The sequence below is a fragment of the Pseudophryne corroboree genome, chromosome 6 (assembly GCF_028390025.1).
Source record: "Pseudophryne corroboree isolate aPseCor3 chromosome 6, aPseCor3.hap2, whole genome shotgun sequence".
NCBI lineage: Eukaryota > Metazoa > Chordata > Amphibia > Anura > Myobatrachidae > Pseudophryne > Pseudophryne corroboree.
In genome coordinates, this window is record NC_086449.1 from 104,852,049 (window position 1) to 104,863,768 (window position 11,720).

Here is an 11,720-nt window from a genome sequence, read left to right on the forward strand (position 1 = left end):
CACGCAACAACACAAAGGCTCTTTTCAGAGCCACCAAGTCTTTCTAAACGAGCTGCAGCATAAGTCACCCCTCAATGTCGGAGTAACAGGATGCGGATGAATCCTCCGCTCTCCACCCATAGCAGCTTCAAATGACAGGCCAAATCTATGAAGTTTACATATATAATACGATAAGCAAGCCGCAAAGTGAATAATGGAATGTTGACTGTCAAAAATTAAATATTTGGACGGACTGCTTCACAGACAGTACATCGTTACTAGTGTTCCGCCTAGATACCCTTGTACAACCTATTTTCTTCAGCAGGGATAAGAGGCTATTCTCACTTTTCAATGGTCAAATCATTTTATTTAATGCAGCTGTTTTCATTCTAGCTTTGTTACGTCACACGGAGAGAGACTATGGTTTCTCCCTCTATATACTTTATACGGATCAGCTTCCCACTCCTATAAGCGGAAGGGGCCTCATTTGCAGCATGCAGATATTGCAAAGGGAATATTCAGACTATCATTCGATTTCACCACAACAGACCAGGGCTCCTAAAGGGTAAGGGAGCGTTTATACCTTTAGCGGTTGTATGGACGGGATGTGGAGAGGAAAGCGCGGCTAGCCCGTCAGATATCGCTACAACACAAGCAATGGCAGTACACACAGCTCTCCTGGGAAGATGTGGGTGGCTCTGAAAAGAGCCTTTGTGTTGTGTGCCGGGTACATTGTTTCTGTGGTGGAAGCTGCCAGCCTCACATTACTTGCTCTTGGCCGGTTTGTGGCTCTCGGTCTTCTTGGGCAGCAGCACGGCCTGGATGTTGGGCAGAACGCCTCCCTGGGCGATGGTCACCCCACCGAGCAGCTTGTTGAGCTCTTCGTCGTTGCGCACAGCCAGCTGCAGGTGGCGGGGGATGATGCGGGTCTTCTTGTTGTCGCGGGCGGCGTTTCCGGCGAGCTCCAGGATCTCAGCCGTCAGGTACTCCAGCACCGCGGCCAGATAGACCGGGGCACCGGCTCCCACTCGCTCAGCATAGTTTCCTTTCCTCAGCAGACGGTGAACGCGACCGACTGGGAACTGGAGACCGGCCCTGGATGAGCGAGTCTTGGCCTTAGCACGGGTCTTGCCGCCTTGTTTGCCTCTGCCGGACATGTTCAGTTCACAAAACAAAGAGTATCTTTCGACAACAAACCGAGAGGAAATGTGAGCCTGTAATACCGCCCTCCTCCTATATATACACTCAGAGAGGATCAACCGCGTGCTCTGTGATTGGTTTGCTTCCTAATGAACCAATGCTGCTCAAGTTTATCCACAGACCAATCCGCAATATGTAGTGAAGGGGGTGTTAGGTACCTCCCAGTGTCACGTGACACTTCTACCCTATAGCGTTACCAGAAGCGGTGAATCTTCGTTTGCATAAGCTGCCTATAAATACAGCAACCCCGGGCTTTGTACCGCACAAATTTTCTGCATTGTGTAAAAGGACAAGTGGGTGGTAAAAATGCCTGATCCAGTAAAGTCTGCTCCAGCGCCCAAGAAAGGCTCAAAGAAAGCCGTAACCAAGACCCAGAAGAAGGATGGGAAGAAGCGTAGAAAGAGCAGGAAGGAGAGTTACGCCATTTACGTCTACAAGGTGCTGTAGCAGGTGCACCCTGACACCGGCATCTCCTCCAAGGCTATGGGCATCATGAACTCCTTTGTCAATGACATCTTTGAGCGCATTGCGGGGGAAGCTTCCCGCCTGGCTCACTACAACAAGCGCTCCACCATCACCTCCCGGGAGATCCAGACCGCCGTACGCCTGCTGCTGCCGGGAGAGTTGGCCAAGCACGCCGTGTCCGAGGGCACCAAGGCCGTCACCAAGTACACCAGCGCCAAGTAATCTCCCCTTCCTCTCCCACACGAACACAAAGGCTCTTTTAAGAGCCACCCACCTCCTCGCTAATCGGGCTGTAACTGTTATTATTTGCGCTGTGTCCTGTCTCCCTGAATTTGACTGAATCACAGTAATCTAGGCTGTGTTGTAGTTTCTCCATTCCTTATACATGTGCATCTTGTTAGTCGGATGCTGGGGAACTCCCCTCTAGTGTGCGAGCTAGTACAGACCCCCCTGTTGATGATTACTGCGTGCACAGCGACATTCTCTCCGCTCTCATGTACTGTAAAACACGTTCCAGATGTAGATCAGGTTTCTACAGAACTCGTCAAAGCTACAGATGCCAGGGCTTCTAAAACGCAATAGAGCGCAGCAGAAACACTGCCCGTGTAGTTGCTGTGTGACTAGCACATTATTTTCTGTCTGGTTCAAGTGATACAAACTGGATTGTTACCTTGTTAATATCGCTACTATCTCAGGCAGGATGACTTATTAAGCAACTTATTCTTGATAAACAGGTGGTTAAAAGTCGGTCTTCGAGATACTATGATATCGTTGCAAAAGTAACAACGGGATGCAAACTGCGGTGCCCCTGCTTGTACCTAGTCCATTATGACCTCACAAAATAGGATTCCCGTTTAGGCGCACACGTACCAGTGATGCTCGTTGCTGTAAAAACCGCTTCAATGGTTATTTGAGGAGTAGTAGTGATCCGGGTCGCAATGTGGGTGAGCTCTAAGGTACGGTTCAGCTGACCCAGTTGACATACTATTATTATTTACACCTAATATACAATATTTTAAGACGGCGAGAGAACATAGCTGATACGCTGGCGCTCGCTAATTAGAGATCGAAGCGAACCGAGCCTGGGTGCCAGGAATACTTTTAGCTAGGGTCACCTCAGAAGCGGCATGCCATTGGGGGAGTGTTCCCCTACCGGGTTTTGAATTGTCCACTCCGGTTAACTTGTTTTGACCCGCCGAATTTAGCTCGGCTCTCATTGGGCCATTCCGATGCATCGCCCTCCTAGCCCAAGGCGCTGGTGTGGGTCCGACTTAATAGCGATAAACACTTTATATGTATTTGGAAAATATATTATTTATCATTTCAGGGAGAATGAAATGTCACTACTTTTCGTTAATTGGCTATAGGTGTAAGACCTTCTTTTACTATTTTACCCATACTCATTTTACTCTCGAAATGTGGGATCAAATGGATCCAATTATTTTTTTTAAACATTTATATTAGATATCTGTTCACGGAAATGAATAGAGATGACGAAGAGAAAGCTGCCACTGTATTGCGGTGTGCTAAGTCAGAAAAGGCGGACTACCCAGGTCTCCGCCTCTCCGAGTTTTAGGTCCCCCATCAGGTCCGCTCTTCCTCTTAATAAAGGGCAGCTGTGAGGCGATCAGCTCATTCTTACTGATTGCAACTCGCAAGCTGTTTGAAGATGTCAGGAAGAGGCAAAGGTGGTAAGGGACTCGGGAAAGGAGGCGCTAAGCGCCACAGGAAGGTGCTGCGGGACAACATCCAGGGCATCACGAAGCCTGCCATTCGCCGTCTCGCTCGCAGAGGTGGCGTGAAGCGCATTTCTGGCCTCATCTACGAGGAGACCCGTGGGGTGCTGAAGGTCTTTCTAGAGAATGTGATCCGGGACGCCGTCACTTACACCGAGCACGCCAAGAGGAAGACTGTCACAGCTATGGATGTGGTCTATGCTCTCAAGCGCCAGGGCCGCACTCTGTATGGTTTTGGAGGTTAAGATCTGGCTCCTCTCTTTGGCTGATCTCCTTTCCCGAAACACGCTAACAAAAGGCCCTTTTAAGGGCCACCTAGAGTACTCCTGAAACGAGCTTTATGAACATGCTGCTTTTCAAGGGAAGCGTAATGTCACAGTCAGTTCCACAATATTAACGATAGAAATACACTTCTTTCCCATCTACAAAGTCTCGCTGGATATTCAAATAATAGACGCCAGAAGTTGCCATTTACAATGCATAGACCATATAGAGCTAGAATTTTAGTCAATCTGGAATGGAAAAAGGCAGCAGCATAATTGCCTCTGTCCATTTGGATGATGCCTCCTTGTGTCTGGGTGGAATCGGTTCGATATTATGTTATGAAAAATTCTGAAGGATGTAGGTGTAATATACCGTGCATAGCCTGCGCAGGAGGTGCTGTAGCGGGGTACTCTTGATAAGATGTGGAGTTAAAACGTCACTTGTATTATGACGATGACATACTGACAGAATACATGTCCTAAAATTCAAGCATAGTGTATTAAGGCACAGCTGTGAATGTTTCTCCAAGTGTAGTTTATATATAATCTGTTACAACGACCTCTTGAACAATTATTAAGTAGGCAAGCTTACTTGCCAACGACTCTGATACAGGGGAATAGAAACTGCACAGAACCATTTGTCTCTACTGGAGGTTCTCTTTCTGGTATAGCAATCTCCCTGTTATTGTGTAGCTAGTGTTCTCAAAAAGTGCAAACAAACATTAAAAGGATACTTGCTTTTCAGCAGCTACCCTGCAGACTGTTCACCACAGGGAATGGTGAGTGTTCGAGTACACAGGAAGGAAGCATGCCGCTATTGTGAGCGGCCTGAGGTAGGAAGCAGGACATCCAGGTATTATTTCTAGTGATGAGCACCGGAAATTTTTCGGGTTTTGGTTTTGGGTTCGGTTCCGCGGCCGTGTTTTGGGTTCGAACGCGTTTTGGCAAAACCTCACCAAATTTTTTTTTGTCGGATTCGGGTGTGTTTTGGATTCGGGTGTTTTTTTCAAAAAACCCTAAAAAACAGCTTAAATCATAGAATTTGGGGGTCATTTTGATCCCAAAGTATTATTAACCTCAATAAGCATAATTTCCACTCATTTTCAGTCTATTCTGAACACCTCACAATATTATTTTTAGTCCTAAAATTTGCACCGAGGTCGCTGGATGACTAAGCTCAGCGACCCAAGTGGCCGACACAAACACCTGGCCCATCTAGGAGTGGCACTGCAGTGTCACGCAGGATGGCCCTTCAAAAAACTACTCCCCAAACAGCACATGACGCAAAGAAGAAAAAAAAGAGGCGCAATGAGGTAGCTGTGTGACTAAGATAAGCGACCCTAGTGTCCGACACAAACACCTGGCCCATCTAGGAGTGGCACTGCAGTGTCACGCAGGATGGCCCTTCCAAAAAACACCCCCCAAACAGCATATGACGCAAAGAAAAAAAGAGGCGCAATGAGGTAGCTGTGTGACTAAGATAAGCGACCCAAGTGGCCGACACAAACACCTGGCCCATCTAGGAGTGGCACTGCAGTGTCACGCAGGATGGCCCTTCCAAAAAACACCCCCAAACAGCACATGACGCAAAGAAAAAAAAGAGGCGCAATGAGGTAGCTGTGTGACTAAGATAAGCGACCCAAGTGGCCGACACAAACACCTGGCCCATCTAGGAGTGGCACTGCAGTGTCACGCAGGATGGCCCTTCCAAAAAACACCCCCCAAACAGCACATGACGCAAAGAAGAAAAAAAGAGGCGCAATGAGGTAGCTGTGTGACTAAGATAAGCGACCCAAGTGGCCGACACAAACACCTGGCCCATCTAGGAGTGTCACTGCAGTGTCACGCAGGATGGCCCTTCCAAAAACTACTCCCCAAACAGCACATGACGCAAAGAAAAATGAAAGAAAAAAGAGGTGCAAGATGGAATTGTCCTTGGGCCCTCCCACCCACCCTTATGTTGTATAAACAGGACATGCACACTTTAACCAACCCATCATTTCATTGACAGGGTCTGCCACACGACTGTGACTGAAATGACGGGTTGGTTTGGACCCCCACCAAAAAAGAAGCAATTAATCTCTCCTTGCACAAACTGGCTCTACAGAGTCAAGATGTCCACCTCATCATCATCCTCCGATATATCACCGTGTACATCCCCCTCCTCACAGATTATCAATTCGTCCCCACTGGAATCCACCATCTCAGCTCCCTGTGTACTTTGTGGAGGCAATTGCTGCTGGTCAATGTCTCCACGGAGGAATTGATTATAATTCATTTTAATGAACATCATCTTCTCCACATTTTCTGGATGTAACCTCGTACGCCGATTGCTGACAAGGTGAGCGGCTGCACTAAACACTCTTTCGTAGTACACACTTGTGGGAGGGCAACTTAGGTAGAATAAAGCTAGTTTGTGCAAGGGCCTCCAAATTGCCTCTTTTTCCTGCCAGTATAAGTACGGACTGTCTGACGTGCCTACTTGGATGCGGTCACTCATATAATCCTCCACCATTCTTTCAATGGGGAGAGAATCATATGCACTGACAGTAGACGACATGTCCGTAATCGTTGTCAGGTCCTTCAGTCCGGACCAGATGTCAGCATCAGCAGTCGCTCCAGACTGCCCTGCATCACCGCCAGAGGGTGGGCTCGGAATTCTGAGCCTTTTCCTCGCACCCCCAGTTGCGGGAGAATGTGAAGGAGGAGATGTTGACAGGTCGCGTTCCGCTTGACTTGACAATTTTGTCACCAGCAGTTCTTTGAACCCCAGCAGACTTGTGTCTGCCGGAAAGAGAGATCCAAGGTAGGTTTTAAATCTAGGATCGAGCACGGTGGCCAAAATGTAGTGCTCTGATTTCAACAGATTGACCACCCGTGAATCCTTGTTAAGCGAATTAAGGGCTCCATCCACAAGTCCCACATGCCTAGCGGAATCGCTCTGTGTTAGCTCCTCCTTCAATGTCTCCAGCTTCTTCTGCAAAAGCCTGATGAGGGGAATGACCTGACTCAGGCTGGCAGTGTCTGAACTGACTTCACGTGTGGCAAGTTCAAAAGGTTGCAGAACCTTGCACAACGTTGAAAGCATTCTCCACTGCGCTTGAGACAGGTGCATTCCACCTCCTATATCGTGCTCAGTTGTATAGGCTTGAATGGCCTTTTGCTGCTCCTCCAACCTCTGTAGCATATAGAGGGTTGAATTCCACCTCGTTACCACTTCTTGCTTCAGATGATGGCAGGGCAGGTTCAGGCGTTTTTGGTGGTGCTCCAGTCTTCTGTACGTGGTGCCTGTACGCCGAAAGTGTCCCGCAATTCTTCTGGCCACCGACAGCATCTCTTGCACGCCCCTCTCGTTTTTTAAATAATTCTTTACCACCAAATTCAAGGTATGTGCAAAACATGGGACGTGCTGGAATTTGCCCAGATTTAATGCACACACAATATTGCTGGCGTTGTCCGATGCCACAAATCCACAGGAGAGTCCAATTGGGGTAAGCCATTCTGCGATGATCTTCCTCAGTTGCCGTAAGAGGTTTTTAGCTGTGTGCGTATTCTGGAAAGCGGTGATACAAAGCGTAGCCTGCCTAGGAAAGAGTTGGCGTTTGCGAGATGCTGCTACTGGTACCGCCGCAGCTGTTCTTGCGGCGGGAGTCCATACATCTACCCAGTGGGCTGTCACAGTCATATAGTCCTGAGCCTGCCCTGCTCCACTTGTCCACATGTCCGTGGTTAAGTGGACATTGGGTACAACTGCATTTTTTAGGACACTGGTGAGTCTTTTTCTGAGGTCTGTGTACATTTTCGGTATCGCCTGCCTAGAGAAATGGAACCTAGATGGTATTTGGTACCGGGGACACAGTGCCTCCAACAAGTCTCTAGTTGGCTCTGCAGTAATGATGGATACCGGAACCACGTTTCTCACCGCCCAGGATGCCAAGGCCTCAGTTATCCGCTTTGCAGCAGGATGACTGCTGTGATATTTCATCTTCCTCGCAAAGGACTGTTGGACAGTCAATTGCTTGGTGGAAGTAGTAAAAGTAGTCTTACGAGTACGACTTCCCCTCTGGGATGACCATCGACTCCCAGCAGCAACAACAGCAGCGCCAGCAGCAGTAGGCGTTACACGCAAGGATGCATCGGAGGAATCCCAGGCAGGAGAGGACTCGTCAGAATTGCCAGTGACATGGCCTGCAGGACTATTGGCATTCCTGGGGAAGGAGGAAATTGACACTGAGGGAGTTGGTGGGGTGGTTTGCGTGAGCTTGGTTACAAGAGGAAGGGATTTACTGGTCAGTGGACTGCTTCCGCTGTCGCCCAAAGTTTTTGAACTTGTCACTGACTTATGATGAATGCGCTGCAGGTGACGTATAAGGGAGGATGTTCCGAGGTGGTTAACGTCCTTACCCCTACTTATTACAGCTTGACAAAGGCAACACACGGCTTGACAAATGTTGTCCGCATTTCTGTTGAAATACTTCCACACCGAAGAGCTGATTTTTTTGGTATTTTCACCAGGCATTCCCATGTACAGGACGACATTGTTACTATCATATATACCAGCTGCAACATGTGTGATATATTGTAGGTGTTTTAAAATGTTACAGTGAAGTATTCCCAGAAATTAAGGGATAGAGAAGTAATAAGACTTATACATCACACTGTAATGCACTACAATATAGCAAACAACGTGGCAAACATTTGAAACCATAAGGTGGCCACATGCTCTAATAGATGAATTTACTCACCACTTCTGGGAAGGTATATAAAAAATGTGGGACTTATAAAGCCTATTAGTGGAATACCAGCAAGGGAGATGATATGTGAGACAGGTATATAATCTTAAAAGGAGTCTGGTCCTCTAGAAATACTATAACTCCACATATTTAATAAAACACCTTAATAGAGAAGTGATTCAAGTGGACCTAATAGTATAAAAACTATCGCATGGGGCTGGGAATACATGTGGTGGACATCATAAATAGGGATTGCTATACCCCTTAATGTCCTATACCATATTTGGGACTGCCATATCCCCTAAAAACCAAATCCCCCCTCTCTATATCTGATTATATTGTTCTAATGAAATACGAGAAAGGGATAGGAAATGTGGGATTGACATATATCTTTAAAGGAGTATGGTCTCCTAGAATGCTATAGCCTTACATCTCCAAATACCTCAATAAGAGAAGTGACCTAAGCGGATCTGACAGAATATAATACAGATTACTGCATGAGGTGGAAATATATGCGGTGGATATTAGAAATAGGGATTGCTATATCCCTTAATGATCCACACCACAGTTGGGACTGCCATATCCCCTAAATAAAATCCCCTCTCACTTTATTGTTCTCTACATACACCCTTGCGAAATTTTTGGTGGATATACCCTATACCCTATAATCAAATCTCTTCTATTCGTCTCTATATATACCCGTGTGAATTCAGTGTCCACATATTAATATAGACAGTGAGTGCAAATTAATACTTACCTTCCTGGAGAATAATCTGGGGATAGAGATATTCATCCTGCAGCTGATTCCGGCCAAGCATTACAATATTGAGACGTAGGAATATCAACTGACTATACACAAAAAAATCTTTATTTAATTACTGGTAGCCAATATATATCTACATAATTGGGTGATATTTGTAGTCCCTGAATTGGGAATTATCCCCAGGAAAAATCTATTATCTTCTTGCTGACTAAACATTATAGATAGTTGTTTAACAATATTAAAGTAACAGCCATCATATTGCAATAATTATACTGACAATGGATCAGATAATGGCAATATTTACAGAGATATAGTATTCCAAGAATATTACGTGTATCAAACACACGCGGACAAGCCTTTTAAATTCTTTTTTTCACAATTTCCTATCTTATAGGTTTCACATATATGTTAGTTTGTCTGATTTTAACTCTTATGTTTCACTGTTGTCTGGGTAATAATTGATAATTTAATGTATATCTAATAAAGGTTAAGTTTTAAGATAAAGTAAACTTTTTTCCAGTGCGTCAACCATAGAGTTTCCCTCTTACTTTTCCTCTCAACCTGACCATCTAGGAGTGGCACTGCAGTGTCACGCAGGATGGCCCTTCCAAAAAACACCCCCCAAACAGCACATGACGCAAATAAAAAAAGAGGCGCAATGAGGTAGCTGTGTGACTAAGATAAGCGACCCAAGTGGCCGACACAAACACCTGGCCCATCTAGGAGTGGCACTGCAGTGTCACGCAGGATGGCCCTTATAAAAAACACCCCCCAAACAGCACATGACGCAAAGAAAAAAAGAGGCGCAATGAGGTAGCTGTGTGACTAAGATAAGCGACCCAAGTGGCCGACACAAACACCTGGCCCATCTAGGAGTGGCACTGCAGTGTCACGCAGGATGGCCCTTCCAAAAACTACTCCCCAAACAGCACATGACGCAAAGAAAAATGAAAGAAAAAAGAGGTGCAAGATGGAATTGTCCTTGGGCCCTCCCACCCACCCTTAACAGGACATGCACACTTTAACCAACCCATCATTTCAGTGACAGGGTCTGCCACACGACTGTGACTGAAATGACGGGTTGGTTTGGACCCCCACCAAAAAAGAAGCAATTAATCTCTCCTTTCACAAACTGGCTCTACAGAGGCAAGATGTCCACCTCATCATCATCCTCCGATATATCACCGTGTACATCCCCCTCCTCACAGATTATCAATTCGTCCCCACTGGAATCCACCATCTCAGCTCCCTGTGTACTTTGTGGAGGCAATTGCTGCTGGTCAATGTCTCCACGGAGGAATTGATTATAATTCATTTTAATGAACATCATCTTCTCCACATTTTCTGAATGTAACCTTGTACGCCGATTGCTGACAAGGTGAGCGGCGGCACTAAACACTCTTTCGGAGTACACACTTGTGGGAGGGCAACTTAGGTAGAATAAAGCCAGTTTGTGCAAGGGCCTCCAAATTGCCTCTTTTTCCTGCCAGTATAAGTACGGACTGTCTGACGTGCCTACTTGGATGCGGTCACTCATATAATCCTCCACCATTCTTTCAATGGGGAGAGAATCATATGCAGTGACAGTAGACAACATGTCCGTAATCGTTGTCAGGTCCTTCAGTCCGGACCAGATGTCAGCATCAGCAGTCGCTCCAGACTGCCCTGCATCACCGCCAGCGGGTGGGCTCGGAATTCTGAGCCTTTTCCTCGCACCCCCAGTTGTGGGAGAATGTGAAGGAGGAGATGTTGACAGGTCGCGTTCCGCTTGACTTGACAATTTTGTCACCAGCAGTTCTTTGAACCCCAGCAGACTTGTGTCTGCCGGAAAGAGAGATCCAAGGTAGGTTTTAAATCTAGGATCGAGCACGGTGGCCAAAATGTAGTGCTCTGATTTCAACAGATTGACCACCCGTGAATCCTTGTTAAGCGAATTAAGGGCTCCATCCACAAGTCCCACATGCCTAGCGGAATCGCTCTGTGTTAGCTCCTCCTTCAATGTCTCCAGCTTCTTCTGCAAAAGCCTGATGAGGGGAATGACCTGACTCAGGCTGGCAGTGTCTGAACTGACTTCACGTTTGGCAAGTTCAAAAGGTTGCAGAACCTTGCACAACGTTGAAATCATTCTCCACTGCGCTTGAGACAGGTGCATTCCACCTCCTATATCGTGCTCAGTTGTATAGGCTTGAATGGCCTTTTGCTGCTCCTCCAACCTCTGAAGCATATAGAGGGTTGAATTCCACCTCGTTACCACTTCTTGCTTCAGATGATGGCAGGGCAGGTTCAGGCGTTTTTGGTGGTGCTCCAGTCTTCTGTACGTGGTGCCTGTACGCCGAAAGTGTCCCGCAATTCTTCTGGCCACCGACAGCATCTCTTGCACGCCCCTCTCGTTTTTTAAATAATTCTTTACCACCAAATTCAAGGTATGTGCAAAACATGGGACGTGCTGGAATTTGCCCAGATTTAATGCACACACAATATTGCTGGCGTTGTCCGATGCCACAAATCCACAGGAGAATCCAATTGGGGTAAGCCATTCTGCGATGATCTTCCTCAGTTGCCGTAAGAGGTTTTTAGCTGT

General features: G+C 46.7%; 2 protein-coding genes across 2 annotated transcripts; one reads left to right on the top strand and one right to left on the bottom strand.

Moving 5' to 3' along the window:
- Positions 1 to 675: 675 nt before the first annotated feature.
- LOC134934912 (histone H2A type 1-like) lies at positions 676 to 1,136 on the bottom strand. The gene has a single exon (XM_063930248.1). The coding sequence runs from the start codon at positions 1,134 to 1,136 to the stop codon at positions 744 to 746; it is 393 nt and encodes a 130-aa protein (XP_063786318.1). The 3' UTR covers positions 676 to 743.
- Positions 1,137 to 3,313: 2,177 nt separating this feature from the next.
- On the top strand, positions 3,314 to 3,625 carry LOC134934404 (histone H4). The gene has a single exon (XM_063929850.1). It carries the CDS (start codon positions 3,314 to 3,316, stop codon positions 3,623 to 3,625), a length of 312 nt encoding a protein of 103 aa, XP_063785920.1.
- Positions 3,626 to 11,720: the final 8,095 nt, after the last annotated feature.